Here is a 20,152-nt window from a genome sequence, read left to right on the forward strand (position 1 = left end):
TATTTTAACAGAGACTCTAGAATACCCGATGCGATAGAATCGGGCCACCATCTATTCTGTACATAATATTGGTAAACGCATCACATTCTGATGTCAGAACCTGGCAATTGTACATAGGTGAGAGGTGCTACATACGGTAAGTACTACCATCTCTTTCTGTAGGATCCTTCTTCTGTGCCAACCACAGACTGATTCATACCCAGCGCTCCCTCTAAGATAAAAAACGTACGTCTGAATGAAGCCTTACACTTTAAACAGAGGTTCTGCAGCAGCTGAGGTGCATCTATTAAAGAATATCATGTTTTTTAGTCAATTTTCACATCTATAAGGAGTTATCTGAGAGAGCTGTGAGTTACAGATGCCCTCAGCCTGTGGTCCCATGCATTGACATGGACTTGTAGCTTACCATGCGGTGTATGGTCACAGGTAGCTGCTGTCACTAGTTACACATTGCCTTCACTGGGTTATCCCCCCAGGAGTCCGGGGAGCCCTTTTGTGTGTGTGATGTCAGGGGAGAGGGGAGGAGTAGACCCTGCCAGCAGTGGGAGGGAGAGCTGACAGCTACTGTTCATAGTCAGCGCTCACTGCCGGTGCTGACACAATAGCCGCCTCAGCCTCAGCCCGGCTTCCTATGTGAGTGTCCGCACACACCACCTGAGGCGCAGAGCAGCATGGAGAACAAGCGACAGCCAGGTCAGTCAGTGTGCTCTGTCTGTGGCCGCCATCCATGTCTGACACCTGGAGTGTGTGGGAGCGTTATTCTGTGCTGGCACCTCACGGCAGGTCACACCGTGACTGTGGTCACCACAGTGTCACACCTTCTCTGCCACACAGTGTGTCACAATGCCAGCCACCTCCACCTGGGGCTTCACAGGAATATTCCGGGCTCCTGGGAAATGAAGTTCACAGCTTATTCCCTCACACCGGAGTATATGATGTCAGCTGTGTTACTACTGTGTGCTAGATGTGGCAGTGCCCAGGGATGGCAGCCGGAGCGCCACTCACTGTATACAGATGTGGCAGTGCCCGGGGATGGCAGCCGGAGCGCCACTCACTGTATACAGATGTGACAGTGCCCGGGGATGGCAGCCGGAGCGCCACTCACTGTATACAGATGTGGCAGTGCCTGGGGATGGCAGCCGGAGCGCCACTCACTGTATACAGATGTGACAGTGCCCGGGGATGGCAGCCGGAGTGCCACTCACTGTATACAGATGTGGCAGTGCCCGGGGATGGCAGCCGGAGCGCCACTCACTGTATACAGATGTGGCAGTGCCTGGGGATGGCAGCCGGAGTGCCACTCACTGTATACAGATGTGACAGTGCCTGGGGATGGCAGCCGGAGTGCCACTCACTGTATACAGATGTGACAGTGCCTGGGGATGGCAGCCGGAGTGCCACTCACTGTATACAGATGTGACAGTGCCTGGGGATGGCAGCCGGAGTGCCACTCACTGTATACAGATGTGACAGTGCCCGGGGATGGCAGCCGGAGTGCCACTCACTGTATACAGATGTGACAGTGCCTGGGGATGGCAGCCGGAGTGCCACTCACTGTATACAGATGTGGCAGTGCCTGGGGATGGCAGCCGGAGTGCCACTCACTGTATACAGATGTGACAGTGCCTGGGGATGGCAGCCGGAGTGCCACTCACTGTATACAGATGTGACAGTGCCTGGGGATGGCAGCCGGAGTGCCACTCACTGTATACAGATGTGACAGTGCCTGGGGATGGCAGCCGGAGTGCCACTCACTGTATACAGATGTGACAGTGCCTGGGGATGGCAGCCGGAGTGCCACTCACTGTATACAGATGTGACAGTGCCCGGGGATGGCAGCCGGAGTGCCACTCACTGTATACAGATGTGACAGTGCCTGGGGATGGCAGCCGGAGTGCCACTCACTGTATACAGATGTGGCAGTGCCTGGGGATGGCAGCCGGAGTGCCACTCACTGTATACAGATGTGACAGTGCCCGGGGATGGCAGCCGGAGCGCCACTCACTGTATACAGATGTGGCAGTGCCTGGGGATGGCAGCCGGAGTGCCACTCACTGTATACAGATGTGACAGTGCCTGGGGATGGCAGCCGGAGTGCCACTCACTGTATACAGATGTGACAGTGCCTGGGGATGGCAGCCGGAGTGCCACTCACTGTATACAGATGTGACAGTGCCCGGGGATGGCAGCCGGAGTGCCACTCACTGTATACAGATGTGACAGTGCCTGGGGATGGCAGCCGGAGTGCCACTCACTGTATACAGATGTGACAGTGCCTGGGGATGGCAGCCGGAGTGCCACTCACTGTATACAGATGTGACAGTGCCCGGGGATGGCAGCCGGAGTGCCACTTACTGTATACAGATGTGGCAGTGCCCGGGGATGGCAGCCGGAGTGCTACTTACTGTATACAGATGTGGCAGTGCCCGGGGATGGCAGCCGGAGTGCTACTTACTGTATACAGATGTGATAGTGCCTGGGGATGGCAGCCGGAGTGCCACTCACTGTATACAGATGTGACAGTGCCTGGGGATGGCAGCCGGAGTGCCACTCACTGTATACAGATGTGATAGTGCCCGGGGATGGCAGCCGGAGCGCCACTCACTGTATACAGATGTGATAGTGCCCGGGGATGGCAGCCGGAGTGCCACTCACTGTATACAGATGTGATAGTGCCTGGGGATGGCAGCCGGAGTGCCACTCACTGTATACAGATGTGATAGTGCCCGGGGATGGCAGCCGGAGCGCCACTCACTGTATACAGATGTGATAGTGCCTGGGGATGGCAGCCGGAGTGCCACTCACTGTATACAGATGTGATAGTGCCTGGGGATGGCAGCCGGAGCGCCACTCACTGTATACAGATGTGATAGTGCCTGGGGATGGCAGCCGGAGTGCCACTCACTGTATACAGATGTGGCAGTGCCTGGGGATAGCAGCCAGAGTGCCACTCACTGTATACAGATGTGGCAGTGCCTGGGGATGGCAGCCGGAGTGCCACTCACTGTATACAGATGTGACAGTGCCTGGGGATAGCAGCCAGAGTGCCACTCACTGTATACAGATGTGGCAGTGCCTGGGGATGGCAGCCGGAGTGCCACTCACTGTATACAGATGTGGCAGTGCCTGGGGATGGCAGCCGGAGTGCTACTTACTGTATACAGATGTGGCAGTGCCTGAGGATGGCAGCCGGAGTGCCACTCACTGTATACAGATGTGGCAGTGCCTGGGGATGGCAGCCGGAGTGCCACTCACTGTATACAGATGTGGCAGTGCCTGGGGATAGCAGCCAGAGTGCCACTCACTGTATACAGATGTGGCAGTGCCTGGGGATGGCAGCCGGAGTGCCACTCACTGTATACAGATGTGGCAGTGCCTGGGGATGGCAGCCGGAGTGCCACTCACTGTATACAGATGTGATAGTGCCTGGGGATGGCAGCCGGAGTGCCACTCACTGTATACAGATGTGGCAGTGCCCGTGGATGGCAGCCGGAGTGCCACTTACTGTATACAGATGTGATAGTGCCTGGGGATGGCAGCCGGAGTGCTACTTACTGTATACAGATGTGGCAGTGCCCGGGGATGGCAGCCGGAGTGCCACTTACTGTATACCGATGTGGCAGTGCCCGGGGATGGCAGCCGGAGTGCCACTTACTGTATACCGATGTGGCAGTGCCCGGGGATGGCAGCCGGAGTGCTACTCACTGTGTACAGATGCGGCAGTGCCCGGGGATGGCAGCCGGAGTGCCACTTACTGTATACAGATGTGGCAGTGCCCGGGGATGGCAGCCGGAGTGCCACTTACTGTATACCGATGTGGCAGTGCCCAGGGATGGCAGCCGGAGTGCCACTTACTGTATACAGATGTGATAGTGCCCGTGGATGGCAGCCAGAGTGCCACTTACTGTATACAGATGTGGCAGTGCCTGGGGATAGCAGCCAGAGTGCCACTCACTGTATACAGATGTGGCAGTGCCTGGGGATGGCAGCCAGAGTGCCACTCACTGTATACAGATGTGGCAGTGCCTGGGGATGGCAGCCGGAGTGCCACTCACTGTATACAGATGTGGCAGTGCCTGGGGATGGCAGCCGGAGTGCTACTTACTGTATACAGATGTGGCAGTGCCTGGGGATGGCAGCCGGAGTGCCACTTACTGTATACAGATGTAACAGTGCCCCGGGATGGCAGCCGGAGTGCTACTTACTGTATACACATGTGACAGTGCCCGGGCATGGCGGCCGGAGTGCTACTTACTGTGTACCGATGTGACAGTGCCTGGGGATGGCAGCCGGAGTGCCACTCACTGTATACAGATGTGGCAGTGCCTGGGGATGGCAGCCGGAGTGCCACTCACTGTATACAGATGTGATAGTGCCTGGGGATGGCAGCCGGAGTGCCACTCACTGTATACAGATGTGGCAGTGCCCGGGATGGCTTGTACATTATTTTGATCAAAATTATGTTTACTAAATACCCTTATTATTATTATTATTACCTTTATGCATTATTTGCAGTATATTTTTTACTTTTAGTTCAGGATATTTGTGTTTTTGCTTTCTGTTTTCTCTGGTTAATGGTCATGTGTTAAAATGCATTTACATTGTGCATACACATTAACTTACTTGTCTCAGTTCAGATTTGTTTTTTATTCATTTCATTGTGCATTCAGTGCATATAGGGGTGTGACCGCCCTTTTTCTGAGCTGGGAAAGCCATCCAGTCTGGCCTAAGCTGTTACAAGTGGTTCAGCCGCTCGACCCTTATTCACATTCACGCCACTTGGCAAGTGATAAGGTTTTAAATACTAGAGTAGGGACTGTCCCACAAGGGTTGCCGTGACGTGGCGGGATGGCTTGTACATTATTTTGATCAAAATTATGTTTACTAAATACCCTTATTATTATTATTATTACCTTTATGCATTATTTGCAGTATATTTTTTACTTTTAGTTCAGGATATTTGTGTTTTTTGCTTTCTGTTTTTACTGTATACAGATGTGGCAGTGCCTGGGGATGACAGCCGGAGTGCCGCTTACTGTATGCAGATGTGACAGTGCCCGGGGATGGTGGCCGGAGTGCTGCTTACTGTATGCAGATGTGACAGTGCCTGGGGATGGCGGCCGGAGTGCCGCTTACTGTATACAGATGTGTTAGTGTCTGGGGATGACGGCTGGAGCGCCGCTTACTGTATACAGATGTGACAGTGCCTGGGGATGGCAGCTGGAGTACTACTTACTGTATATAGATGTGATAGTGCCTGGGGATGGCGGCCGGAGCGCCGCTTACTGTATACAGACGTGGCAGTGCCTGGGGATGGCGGCCGGAGTACCGCTTACTGTATACAGATGTGATAGTGCCTGGGGATGGCGGCCAGAGCGCCGCTTACTGTATACAGATGTGATAGTGCCTGGGGATGGCGGCCGGAGTGCCGCTTACTGTATACAGATGAGATAGTGCCTGGGAATGGTGGCCGGAGCGCCGCTTACTGTATACAGATGTGGCAGTGTCTGGGGATGGCAGCCGGAGTACTACTTACTGTATACCGATGTGGCAGTGCCCGGGGATGGCAGCCGGAGTGCCGATTACTGTATACAGATGTGACAGTGCCTGGGGATGGCGCCCGGAGCGCCGCTTACTGTATACAGATGTGGCAGTGCCTGGGGATGGCAGCCGGAGTACTACTTACTGTTTACAGATGTGACAGTGCCTGGGGATGGCAGCCGGAGTGCTACTTACTGTGTACCGATGTGGCAGTGCCCGTGAATGGCAGTCGGAGTGCCGCTTACTGTATACAGATGTGATAGTGCCTGGGGATGGCGGCCGGAGCGTCGCTTACTGTATACAGATGTGGCAGTGCCCGGGGATGGCAGCCGGAGTACTACTTACTGTATACAGATGTGACTGCCTGGGGATGGCAGCCGGAGTGCTACTTACTGTGTACCGATGTGGCAGTGCCCGGGGATGGCAGCCGGAGTGCCGCTTACTGTATACAGATATGATAGTGCCTGGGGATGGCAGCCGGAGTGCCACTTACTGTGTACCGATGTGACAGTGCCCGGGGATGGCAGCCGGAGTACTACTTACTGTATACAGATGTGCCAGGGCCCATGGATGGCAGCTGGAGTGCCACTTACTGTACACCGATGTGGCAGTGCTTGGGAATGGCAGCCAGACTACTACTTACTGTATACAGAAGTGGCAGTGCCCGGGGATGGCAGCTGGAGTGCCGCTTACTGTATACAGATGTGACAGTGCCCCGGGATGGCAGCCAGAGCGCCGCTTACGGTATACAGATGTGGCAGTGCCCGGGGATGGCAGCCGGAGTACTACTTACTGAATACAGATGTGCGAGTGCCCGAGGAAGGCAGCTGGAGTGCCACTTACTGTACACCGATGTGGCAGTGCCCGGGGATGGCAGCCGGAGTGCCGCTTACTGTAAACAGATGTGGCAGTGCTTGGGGATGGCAGCTGGAGTACTACTTACTGTATACAGAAGTGGCAGAGCCTGGGGATGGCAGCCTGAGCGCCGCTTACTGTATACAGATGAGGCAGTGCCTGGGGATGGCAGCCGGAGCGCCGGTTACTGTATACAGATGTGGCAATGGAGCGCCGCTTACTGTATAAAGATGTGGCAGTGCCCGGGGATGGCAGTCGGGGCGCCGCTTACTGTATACAGATGTGTCAGTGCCCAGGGATGGCAGCTGGAGCGCCGCTTACTGTATACAGAGGTGGCAGTGCCCAGGGTTGGCAGCCGGAGCGCCGCTTACTGTATACAGATGGGGCAGTGCCCGGGGATGACAGCCGGAGTGACGCTTACTGTATACAGATGTGGCAGTGCCCGGGGATGGCAGCCGGAGTGCCGCTTACTATATACAGATGTGGCAGTGCCCAGGGATGGCAGCCGGAGTGCCGCTTACTGTTTACAGATGTGGCAGTGCCCGGGGATGGCAGCCGGAGTACTACGTACTGAATACAGATGTGCGAGTGCCCGAGGATGGCAGTCGGAGTGCCGCTTACTGTATACAGATGTGATAGTGCCTGGGGATGGCGGCCGGAGCGTCGCTTACTGTATACAGATGTGGCAGTGCCCGGGGATGGCAGCCGGAGTACTACTTACTGTATACAGATGTGACTGCCTGGGGATGGCAGCCGGAGTGCTACTTACTGTGTACCGATGTGGCAGTGCCCGGGGATGGCAGCCGGAGTGCCGCTTACTGTATACAGATGTGATAGTGCCTGGGGATGGCGGCCGGAGCGCCACTTACTGTATACAGAAGTGGCAGTGCCCGGGGATGGCAGCCGGAGTACTACTTACTGTATACAGATGTGCCAGGGCCCATGGATGGCAGCTGGAGTGCCACTTACTGTACACCGATGTGGCAGTGCTTGGGAATGGCAGCCAGACTACTATTTACTGTATACAGAAGTGGCAGTGCCCGGGGATGGCAGCTGGAGTGCCGCTTACTGTATACAGATGTGACAGTGCCCCGGGATGGCAGCCAGAGCGCCGCTTACGGTATACAGATGTGGCAGTGCCCGGGGATGGCAGCCGGAGTACTACTTACTGAATACAGATGTGCGAGTGCCCGAGGAAGGCAGCTGGAGTGCCACTTACTGTACACCGATGTGGCAGTGCCCGGGGATGGCAGCCGGAGTGCCGCTTACTGTATACAGATGTGGCAGTGCTTGGGGATGGCAGCTGGAGTACTACTTACTGTATACAGAAGTGGCAGAGCCTGGGGATGGCAGCCTGAGCGCCGCTTACTGTATACAGATGAGGCAGTGCCTGGGGATGGCAGCCGGAGCGCCGGTTACTGTATACAGATGTGGCAATGGAGCGCCGCTTACTGTATAAAGATGTGGCAGTGCCCGGGGATGGCAGTCGGGGCGCCGCTTACTGTATACAGATGTGTCAGTGCCCAGGGATGGCAGCTGGAGCGCCGATTACTGTATACAGAGGTGGCAGTGCCCGGGGTTGGCAGCCGGAGCGCCGCTTACTGTATACAGATGGGGCAGTGCCCGGGGATGACAGCCGGAGTGACGCTTACTGTATACAGATGTGGCAGTGCCCGGGTATGGCAGCCGGAGTGCCGCTTACTGTATACAGATGTGGCAGTGCCCAGGGATGGCAGCCGGAGTGCCGCTTACTGTTTACAGATGTGGCAGTGCCCGGGGATGGCAGCCGGAGTACTACTTACTGAATACAGATGTGCGAGTGCCCGAGGAAGGCAGCTGGAGTGCCACTTACTGTACACCGATGTGGCAGTGCCCGGGGATGGCAGCCGGAGTGCCGCTTACTGTATACAGATGTGGCAGTGCCCAGGGATGGCAGCCGGAGTGCCGCTTACTGTTTACAGATGTGGCAGTGCCCGGGGAAGTCAGCCGGAGTGCCGCTTACTGTGTACTAGATGTGGCAGGAGCGGGGGATGGCAGCCGAGTGCCGCTTAAAGTATACAGATGTGGCAGTGCCCGGGGATGGCAGCCGGAGTGCCGCTTACTGTATACCGATGTAGCAGTGCCCTTGGATGGCACCCAGGGTGCCGCTTACTGTATACCAATGTGGCAGTGCCTGGGGATGGCAGCCGGAGTGCCGCTTACTGTACTCAGATGTGGCAGTGCCTGGGGATGGCAGCCGGAGTGCTACTTACTGTATACTGATGTAGCAGTGCCTGGACATGGCAGTCGGAGTGCCGCTTACTGTATAGGCACCTGCAGTATACAGAATGACACTATAGCAATGCAAGTGGTGCAGTCTGTCTATATAATATGTATCTAATGATCTAATATCTATTTATCTATTATCTATCTATTATGTATCTATAAACTATATAATATGTTTCTAATATCTATGTATGTAATATGTATCTATCTATCCATCCCATATCTATCTATCTAATATTCATTCCAAATAGAAGCAGCACTACATAGTTAGTCTTTCAAGTGGTAGTGAGTTTATTCAGTCCACATATCAAGGCAACGTTTCGAAAGGCTCAGTTGAGCCGAAACGTTGCCTTGATATGTGGACTGAATAAACTCACTACCACTTGAAAGACTAACTATGGAGTGCTGCCTTTATTTGGAATGAATATTGGATATTGTGGCTGAAAACGGGACTCTCTGCCAGGGGCCGGGCACCCAAAGCTAAGTACTGTGCTGTTTCCTTTTTTTCAATCAATCAATCTATCTATCTATCTATCTATCTATCTATCTATTTATCTGTCTATCCCATATCTATCTATCTATCTATCTATCTATCTATCTATCTATCCCATATCTATCTATCCCATATCTATCTATCTATCTATCTATCTATCTATCTATCTATCTATCTATCTATCTATCCCATATCTATCTATTATCTATCTATCTATCTATCTATCCCATATCTATCTATCTATCTATCTATCTATCCCATATATATCTATCTATCTATCTATCCCATATCTATCTATTAATCTATCTATCCCATATCTATCTATCTATCTATCTATCTATCTATCTATCTATCTATCTATCCCATATCTATCTATCTATCCCATATCTATCTATCTATCTATCTAATTATCTGATTTTCTATCTAATTATCTATATTTGTATTTATCTAAAAAAAAGCAAAAAAAAAAGTAGACAGCACTCAATAGCAAATTACATTCAATTAAATTGGCTTGACATAGACTCAATTGCTCTTGAGCCCAAATATTACCAATTATTTATTGCCAATAAATACACTATTTCTGCATGGAATTTGCTATACAGTGCCGTCCACCTTTTGCTTTTTTGCGAACCACAAGTTGGTGGGTTACAAACTGTGTGCTGGTGCTTATACCAGGCTGCACCTTTACTTATCTATCATCTCTCTGCTATCACCTTCTTTCTTTTACCCATGTATCTACTTATCTATCATCTATAATCGATTTTTCTAACAAATGTCTATTTATCTATCTTATCTATCTCTTACTTTATGTTATCTATGTTTCTACTTACTAGCTATCTCTCTCACTATATAAATACTGTATATACATATACTGTATATAGTTTGGAATTCAAGAATTCAGTGTACTTTAAATATGACTGTTTTTGTCCGTGATTCTCGCACTCCATAGCAGCGTTGTATCTGCGGTATACAGCACTTACTAACACCGTTCCTATGCACGCGTCACACCTGATTAGGTACATATTGTATGTTTGCATATGATTAGGCACAATATTAGGAATGATAGTATTGGGGTGAATTATATTTTATTGTGTGTTGCCGGTGGATAGCATGTAAGTGTAAGTGGCAGTATTAATTATCTGATTACCTCTAGTCCCTGATTTTGTAGGTCACAGAACTGCATAAATATGCAAAATAAAATTGATGTGAGGCAATATTCTGCATTAATTGCAGCTCACAAATCTGAATCCATGTTAGGGTACAGTACATTCGTTTTCCTGCAGGGATTCCAGCTTAGACGAAGACTTTTACCAGAATATTCACACTACTTTATCTCCATTTCTATATGAGGAACCCATTCCTAAGGGAGAAGCATTTAGAAACTGGGTCCTTTCTAAAATGGTCAGTCCTGGATAGCTAGTCCCCAGCATAACAGAACACTCATGGCCACTGGATCGAAACCTTAGGCCTCTTCACATGGCAGTATTCTGCTCAATATTTTCTAAGTATCATGAAAAAAAAAGAAAAATGCAGCACTCACCAATAGAGCTGAAAAACTGTGCGTCTTTATTTCACATGAATTCCATCAACAGGTATGTGGACAAGCTGGACGTTATAGGAATGCTAGGGGAGGGAGGTGCCGGACAGCGGCCGTTTCGCGATTACTCCAGGACCCGTAGAAGCAAGTAATCACGAAACGGCCGTTATTTTTCTTGTTTTCTCATGATACATTGAAATACTCATGTTTCTTCATGCAAGCACCTCCGTTTTTTGACTGAACTATACACCGCAATACTTCAGATAAAAAGCTGGTGATTTGTGTGCCCTAGTCTGCCGTTTATCTGTGTGCTTTCTTGCTGTCAATATTTTCTAAGTTGTATGCAGCTTTGCAATTTTTTTATTTAGAAAAAGGACATTTTTTAAAAATTAAATATCTTAACATTAAATATTAAAAATTAAATATCTTAACATTTCCTGTATACAGCTCTAATACTGACTTCTGTGTCTCCATGGTTACAGACTACAAACCAACCTGATCCTATCGTCATACATCGCTCTCTTTGAAATGTCCCCTCTTCTTGCTAAACTACATACGGTGAAACAATTTGTAAAGGAATTTGAGTAACACACCATGATCAGACTGTAAATGGTCTGTTTGAAGGATGACATCAGAGACATCACAAAGAATACCACCTCTGCCACCACCTGTGATGAGCCAGAACCTCACGATCCCGCCTGACATCACTATTACGTTGGAGGGATCACGTGGTACGAACTCCTTACTTCTGCACCCCCTGGAAAGATGTAGGGTTAAGTTGGCACAATTTTACACAGACGCCCCCTGTCCCCACATGGCCAAGCAGGCACGGTGAGTGAGAGAAGGTGGCTGATGCATCCGCTAATGTGGCACCACACTCGCTCACTACCCTGACAGGCCGCTTTCACTAGCACCAGTGAAACTGTGTCTGGTCAGCCCATTAGAACTTCCACCAATTTCTTGTTAGATATAAGCCTGGTTCGTTACCTGGATTATATTGGCCAGAAACCAGTCCCAGAAGCATATTAAGTTAAAGAGCAGCCCAAGGTTAAATTATATATTTAATTGCCTTAAGAGCACACAAGACAATACACTATATACACAATGTTTATACATATACAATGTCAGATATGCAAATACAGGTTGTAGTACAAAAGCATAAACAGATAATACAAAAGTCAATTACCGGTTTGATGTTAGGCCGTTGGATGCTGGCAATCACATGGGAGGTTTCTTCCAACACGCTGCACAGGATTACCTCCCATGGCAGAGAACGCAGGCCCATATTGTCATGCATGCACTTAACCCCTTCGTCAGTCACTCCTTTCCCTCCCCCCTGGATGGTCGTAATCTCACTACCACTTGCTCTGGCATCTGAAACTCCAAAACTTATGATGGATCATAAATTCTCTATGGAAGGTCATAGGGTGACGTTTTTGGAGCCATTGGATTTGTCAAGGCCCATGTTACACTTGGAGACCAAACACATCTTCGCTACCTGGTTTCCACTTGCTGGCCTACATTCTCCCTACCTCTGGGTGCTAGAACAGGTTGAGAACACAGCGGCCATTCTACCCGTTTCCAAGATCTTGAAATTGTAACCAGTATACAGCTAGGATGTACGATAAGTCCATAACTGTTTATGAAATTACGGCTCCCATCTGGCTGGGGGAATTCTTTCATCAGTTAATTAGCTTTACATTCTCAATAAGGCCGCTTTCACACTTCAGGCTTTCGGTATCCGGCATGGGGCGGCAAAAAACCGGACTACCTGATCTGGCCGCATACGCAGACACCGGATCCTTCTTTCTGCCGGATACATTCCTGGCATGCGCAGTGCGAAAAACCGGTCCAGCGTTGGGAAAAAATGTTGCATGCAACGTTTTTTCCAGACGCCGGACCGGCTATTTTCTCCGGATCCGTAAAAAACCGGACGCGCCGCATTGCCATCCGGCGCAATGTGGCAGCAATGATACAGCACGGGGAAAAAGCCGGATCTGGTCGTAACAGCCACCGGATCCGGCAGTCCGGTTTTTCGCTGCACCATGCCGGATACTGAAAGCCTGAAGTGTGAAAGTGGCCTAACAGGGATCCATCCTGCCAGGAATAGCTTGGTCCCAGCTATCTGCTGGAGGTGTGAATTTAGCTTGGCCACCTACCGAGAATGGTTTCTTGTCTCAGCTTCACACTTTGTAAGAGGACTATAATCTTGAAACGGATATGAAGAAATTATATATTAATAAGATAAATTATATATTAATAAGAACATATAGTATAGGAGTAGTATTCACAAATAGTAGGATACATGATATCACAGCTATTTTCGAAGATCATGGGGCTGATTCATGGCCAAGTCACCAGTCTTAATGGATGGTTTGCTGCACCAAATTCATTAAGAAGCGTTTAGTTCAATTTCATTTAATTCATTAAGAGATTTCAGACACATGGAAAAGAAAAACGCAGTATGTGAATAAGTCCTTAATTCTGTGCTTATATGGTGTGGAAGATATTCCCTAGGTCAGGATCATCATCTTTTAGCCAAGGTAGCTACTGTATCTAGAGAAGCTATCAGTTTAAACAATCACTGTGTAATGCTTCATTTATCAGTTGTTGATGCTGTATGAAACCTTTTTGGACAGTTTTTTTTGCTACTTAATGGGCGAAAACTCATTTTTGCAATTGGTTATCATTAAAACTTTTTCTTTGTTTGCTCTCTATAGCATTTGTGTTGCAACATTTATTGCTGGTTGCAGAATGAGTTAACTTAAAATCTGTCAGGCTACTTTCATACTTGCGTTTTTTTGCACTGCGTGCGCAGAGGAAACGCGCATAAAGACGCATCATGCGTTTTTATGCGTTTTCTTGTTTTTTGCGCATGCTTTTTTGGCGCTGACGTGCGCATGACCATGCACACATCAGCGCTCCCATAGACTATAATGTGTTTTTGGGTGAATTTTGTGCGCATTGCGTGCGCATGCGTTTTTTTGAGACAGATCGGGCGCGCAAAAAATGCAACAGGATGCATTTTGTCCGCCTGGGCGCACGTTACAAAAAAACGCATGCACATACAAACGCATGACTGCGCACCCATGTTAAGTATAAGAAAAAAATGCATGCGCATTTATGCGCAAAAATGCAGCGCAAAAAAACACAAGTGTGAAACCAGCCTAAGTCAGATATGATGGTCTGGGGGAGTTTCTAACTCTTTTATCTGTCTTTATCTGAGCTCCTCTCTGCTGGCTTATGACCAGAGACCACATTAAAGTAGAATGTGCAGGGAAACAAAAAACCTGTATGAGCGACTAGAATGTAGTTGATGGCAGAGAATGAGTGTCCAACATCATACTGTGTGACTTTGTTATTTTTGTAGTCCTCTTATTCACTTTTAAGGAGGACGTGGCTTGTTGTATATCGCAATGCTTCAGTGGTTCTCACAGGAAATTAAATTTGACATCTGCTTTGCTTTTTGGATTGAGTAGGCTCTCCTTTTATGTATTACTCTTAGATATAAAGTGATCTAGTCCAGTTTTTTGATGAATGACAGATAATTGTATAGGTTTGACATTTGGCCACCATCATAGCTTTCACTTAAAATCTCAGCAGATACTTTCTTTTAATAAAACAATATATTTAACTACTGTTTGAACATTCATTCTTTTTGGTGTATGCTTTTCTGGTAATAAATATGATGCCATTTACTAATTTTCATTACTCCAGTCACAGGAATAAAGCTACATATTTTTCTACTTGAATGGTTTTGTTAGGTTTTGCTGTCAGAAGGCAATCTACAAGTATGTCTGAAGCCAGCAGTCATCACTTTTATGGAATATAGTGTTTCGTAATGTCTGTGCCTGATATCTGGATGTGAGCGACATGTTAGAATGAGCCCAGTCCGTTGGTCATCACATACATAAAGTGGCTGAATTTATGAGGACACTGCGGCTGGGCCTGGATCGGTAATGTTTTCACTTGTCTGTTACATAGTGGTAATAATTGAGTGTAATATTATTTATAGTATTGTGTAAGCATTTAATCAGTGGGGGGGAACATTGACTGATGAGTCATAATCTACTGTATTTTATTTTTTTACAAAACTCTTTAGTGTGAAACTAGTCCTTGTATTTGTTTAGTTATCACACTTGCGCTTTTTGCTAAGACCAGAAAGATTTCCTTTTTGTTCATCTCACTGAATAATCACAAATCATGTGATTCTGTCTCTTGTGTCTCATGCAGCACGGTGGCTCAGTGGTTAGCACTGTTGCCTTGCAGCGCTGAAGTCCTGGGTTCGAATGGGCCAAGGACAACATCTGCAAGGAGTTTGCATGTTCTCCACATGTTTGTGTGGGTTTCCTCCCACATTCCAAAGACATACTGATAGGGAATTTAGATTGTGAGCTCCATTGGGGACAGTGATGATAATATGTGCGCTGTGGAATTTGTTAGCGCTATATAAAGATTAATATTATTATTATTATAGTTTGCATTAACAAAGTAGCATAAAGTGGTCACTGGTCCCATTCACCTCCAGATATTGAAGTAAGCAGAGTAATTAGAATAAACTAAAAGGGTGGTTCACTACAGATAGCTGCAGGATACATGTGACTTAGCAAGGTATTCGTCTCTTATGCCCCGGTACGTTAGATAAATATGGGGGTCCTGGCTGGGTGAGTGGAGTTGTGCTGTGAGGGTGCAGGCCGCATGTAACTGATTTTGCTGGTTGGCCAGGGGTAGATATTTGATAGTTCAAGGAAGGAGACCACCAGATCAGAAGAAAATTTTTACTGAACATTCACTTTTGGACTGTTATATACAGTACATAGCGGGTGCATATCTTCACAAATGTTATCTTGATAATGTGTAACATTTCCCTCACACAAATTCAATCCCTTTCTCGTCTCTCTCTTTACTTGTTCTCACTATTCCTCACTACGTCACCACAACAAAGCTTGACTCTACAGTTCCAATAGCAAGAGTCCTTTACTCAACCCGAGGTTCCATGTCTTCTGTCCTCTCTGGGAAACTATGGTGCCAGTATGGCTGGTACTTATCTTCCTCTTCTACTGACGCTCCGGACCTCCCACCCGGGGCACTCTCTTCGTCTCTTGTACTCCTTCCTATCTAGGTACAAACCAAAGGAGGCAGTGTATACACTGCCACCTAATTGAAGCGAACCATATATAAGGAAAAAATTTACTTTATTAGAAACAATTCAAAAATATTAAAAAGGCCACATATTCATAATACACATAAAACTACCCCAAGGAGGAACAACCCAATAGAACACAAACCAAAAATATAAAAAAATAAATAATAAATTATTTAAGGCACAATATGATACTTGTAAAAGCAGGTCACAGTTGAAAAAGCGGAGAAGGTTACAAAAAATAAAAGTGAAAAATCTCAATGAGAAGTATCTATCACTAAGTGCTCAAAGCATCTTATGCAAGTCATCTTCCCATGTAAAATATATAACAATGTGCTTAAACCCGCCTGAATGTGATTGCTAAAAAATAACATGATCATATCCATCAAATAAACAACATATTCAAGGTACAAATACTATTGCCTATTAGCAGATAGGAAGGAATAAGATCTGTGGTGTAGTGATGACCCCCTGCGCCCCAACGCGCGTTTCGCCCTTCAGCTTCACACCCCCGAAACGTGTCATTTCCAAAATGGGGTCTCTTCAGGGTGGATTCTGCTGTTCTGGCGCTTTTCAGAGTCACCAGAAATGCCTGTGTGTGCCAGAAACGTGTCAGGTTTTAAACTCACTTTTTGGATCCTTGTTTTTTTCAAGACACCTTTGTTTTGTTCCTAGCAGAGTGATACAGTTAACATTTCCCCAAATATCATCTCTTTGGGAAGACCACCCCAATATCAAGGCCAGATTTCTTGTAGCAATGTTTCAGTTCCTTACTATGGATCATCCTTAAAGCTGAGCTTTCCAATTCAAACTGCATATGTTATTAAAAAAATGTCATTATCTGATGAGACTAATGTTCCTACTTTGAACATCCATGAAAAAATATCAACTCAATCTCCCTAACTTAAAATCTCACACTGCTCATATGCAGCTGTTAGACTCTAAATGAACTTGGACTTACAAATGTATTTAATGTTTAGAAGGATTCATTAATTGCTTATTTTTGTATCAAGATCATACAGCATATTTGACTATAATTTTCTAATTAAGTATACAAGCCTCATCAGGCCTAAGAGACCCACACTTTGCATTATTTAATCTGATCCACTTACATTAGGTACAGAAAGTATTCAGACCCCTTTAAATTTTTCACTCTTTGTTTCATTGCAGCCATTTAGTAAATTCAAAAGAGTTCATTTTTTTCCTCATTAATGTACACTCTGCACCCCATCTTAACTGAAAGAAACCAGAAATGTAGAAATTTTTTCAAATTTATTAAAAAAGAAAAGCCGAAATTTCACATGGTCATAAGTATTCAGACCCTTTGCTCAAACACTCATATTTAAGTCACATGCTGTCCATTTCCTTGTGATCCTCCTTGGGATGGTTCTACTCCTTCATTGGAGTTCAGCTGTGTGTATTTAAACTGATAGGACTTGATTTCGAAAGGCACACTCCTGTCTATATAAGACCTCACAGCTCACAGTGCATGTCAGACCAAATGAGAATCATGAGGTCAAAAGGAACAGGCCAAGGAGCTCAGAGACAGAATTGTGGCAAGGCACAGATCTGGCCAAGGTTACAAAAGAATTTCTGCAGTACTCAAGGTTCCTAAGAACACAGTGGCCTCCATAATCCTTAAATGGAAGACGTTTGGGACCACCAGAAGTCTTCCTAGACCTGGCCGTCCAGCCAAACTGAGCAATCGTGGGAGAAGAGCCTTTGTGAGAGAGGTAAAGAAGAACCCCAAGATCACTGTTGCTGAGCTCCACAGTTGCAGTAGGGAGATGGGAGAAAGTTCCACAAAGTCAACTATCACTGCAGCCCTCCACCAGTCGGGCCTTCATGGCAGAGTGGCCCAACGGAAGCTTCTCCTCAGTGCAAGACATATGAAAGCTCGCATAGAGTTTGCTGAAAAACACATGAAGGACGCCCAGACTATGATAAATAAGATTCTCTGGTCTGATAAGAAGATAAGACCTTTTTGGTGACAATTCTAAGCGGTGTGTGTGGAGAAAACTAGGCACTGCTCATCACCTGCCCAATACAATCCCAACAGTGAAACATGGTGGTGGCAGCATCATGCTATGGGGGTGTTTTTCTGCTGCAGGGACAGGACGACTGGTTTCCATTGAAGGAAACATGAATGTGGCCAAGTACAGAGATATCCTGGGTGAAAACTTCTTCCAGAGTGCTCTGGACCTCAGACCTCAGACCTCAAAGGTTCACTTTCCAACAAGACAATGACCCTAACCACACAGCTAAAATAGCAAAGGAGTGGCTTCAGAACAACTCTGTGACCATTCTTGACTGGCCCAGCCAGAGCCCTGACCTAAACCCAATTGAGCATCTCTTGAGAGACCTGAAAATGGCTGTCTACCAACGTCCACCATCCAACTTGACTGAACTGGAGATTATATGCATGGTGGAATGGCAGAGGGTCCCCAAATACAGGTGTGAAAAACTTGCTGCATCATTTCCAAGAAGACTCATGGCTGTACTAGCTCAAAAGGGTACTTCTGCTCAATACTGAGCAAAGAGTCTGAATACTTATGACCATGTGATATTTCAGTTTTTCTTTTTTAATAAATTTGCAAAAATTTCTACATTTCTGTTTTTTTCAGTCAAGAAGGGGCACAGAGGAAAGAAATGAATTGTTTTTGAATTTACCAAATGGCTACAATGAAACAAAGAGTGAAAAATTTAAAGGCGTCTGAATACTTTCCGTACCCACTGTAAATGACATTTGAGGTGCCAACCTTACTGAGAGTTCACTACATTTTTAGGAAAGTGTTTCTGTTTCTTTTTGCTGGTATGAGTGGTTTGTACATATTTGCATTGTGCTTCTAAATTTCTATATTTAGTAAGGCACAGTTTGTGTAGCAATGACAAAGCAAATTACTCTTGAGCAAAAAGTAGTTTAGAAAATGTAAACTTAAAGGGAATCTATCAGCAGGTTTTTGTTACCGCATCTGAAAGCAGCATGATGTAGTCAAAGAGACCCTGAATCCAACAATGTATCACTTGGTATATTGGATGCAGCCGTTTTGACACAAAGTTTTTAGATTTATCAGTGCAGCAGAGCTGAAAAAGCTAACCCCGCCCACACCAGGCTCTCTGTGTACATAGTCTATATACAGTGAGCTGTTTTTCACAGAAGGGGCAGAATCAGGCTTGCAAACATGTTCCAGTTAGTCACAGAAATGTTAATCACCAGGTGATAAAACCTTCAATGTAAGTAAACAGCACATAGCTTGACATGTGACACTTCGTTGAATTCTGTGTTTTAACCCCTACCACATGCTGTTCTCAGATTACATAACAAAAATCTGCTGACAGATTCCCTTTAAGCTGACCATAAACACCGTATGGCTGTCATCTGAATGATGCTTTGGCCGACAGCAATCTTTGTTGTCATTCCCATGTATAAGAGTGCTCGTTTGGCCATGCACGACTGTGTTCTGTACGAAAAAGCCGCCGACTGACACAGTACTTTATCTCAAGGAGAATAATGAGTTCGGCAGTCTGAAATCATGTAGTGCCCAGAAATGGACACAGTATTCCAGATGAGGTCTGACCAAAGTGGAGTAGAAGGGAATAATTACTTCATATGATCTAGACACTATGCTTCTCTTAATACATAACAGACCTTTGTTTTCATCTTTTGCTTCTGCATCATACTGTTGACTTGTGCAGTCTGTGATCTATGACCATATCCAAGTATTTTCACATGTGCTGTTGCTTAGTTTTCACCTCCCATTTTGTAGATATCATATTAGTTTTTCATGGCCAGATGTAGAATCTTGCATTTCTCCCTGTTAAATACCATTCTATTAGTCACTGCACAATGTTTAAGCTTACGTAGATCGTTCTGAATCCTTTCACTGTTTTCTCCAGTGTTAGCTATCCCTGTTTTTGTATCATCTGGAAATTTGATTAAATTAGTTAACCTTCAGTTCCCTTATCTAGATGATTTATAAAACAAAGTTGAACAACACTGGGGCCAAGACACAGCCTTGTGGTACCCCATTTGAAACACTCTTCCAATTGGATGTGCAAATTTGTATTACCACTCTTTGAGTGCCATCACTGAACCAGTTATGAATCCACCTAACCGTAGCCTTGTCAATCCCATACTTGGTAATTGTTTCATTAAGGATAGTATGAGATTTATCAAATGCTTTGCTGAATTCAAGATATACGATATAGAAAAGCAAAATGTCAATTGTGCTCTGATCCATGATGAAGACGGTTGTCACCGCTGAAACGCATTGGACAAGAAGCACTCCTTTTTTTTCCTGCAGAGAGCCTATATTTT

At 46.6% G+C, this 20,152-nt stretch overlaps 1 protein-coding gene across 3 annotated transcripts in view; it reads left to right on the forward strand.

The window, feature by feature from the left end:
• Window positions 1-530: 530 nt before the first annotated feature.
• Window positions 531-20,152, forward strand: part of TPD52L1 (TPD52 like 1) — a 295,522-nt gene continuing 275,900 nt past the window's right edge. For all 3 annotated transcript variants that reach the window (XM_073575755.1, XM_073575754.1, XM_073575756.1), the window contains exon 1: window positions 531-693. In XM_073575755.1, coding sequence (XP_073431856.1) covers window positions 672-693 — 22 coding nt within the window. In that variant the 5' untranslated portion in view covers window positions 531-671. The remainder of the gene's footprint in view (window positions 694-20,152) is intronic.

Source organism: Dendrobates tinctorius, unplaced genomic scaffold (genome assembly GCF_039654945.1).
Source record: "Dendrobates tinctorius isolate UK_male_01 unplaced genomic scaffold, ASM3965494v1 ptg000046l, whole genome shotgun sequence".
Lineage (NCBI taxonomy): Eukaryota > Metazoa > Chordata > Amphibia > Anura > Dendrobatidae > Dendrobates > Dendrobates tinctorius.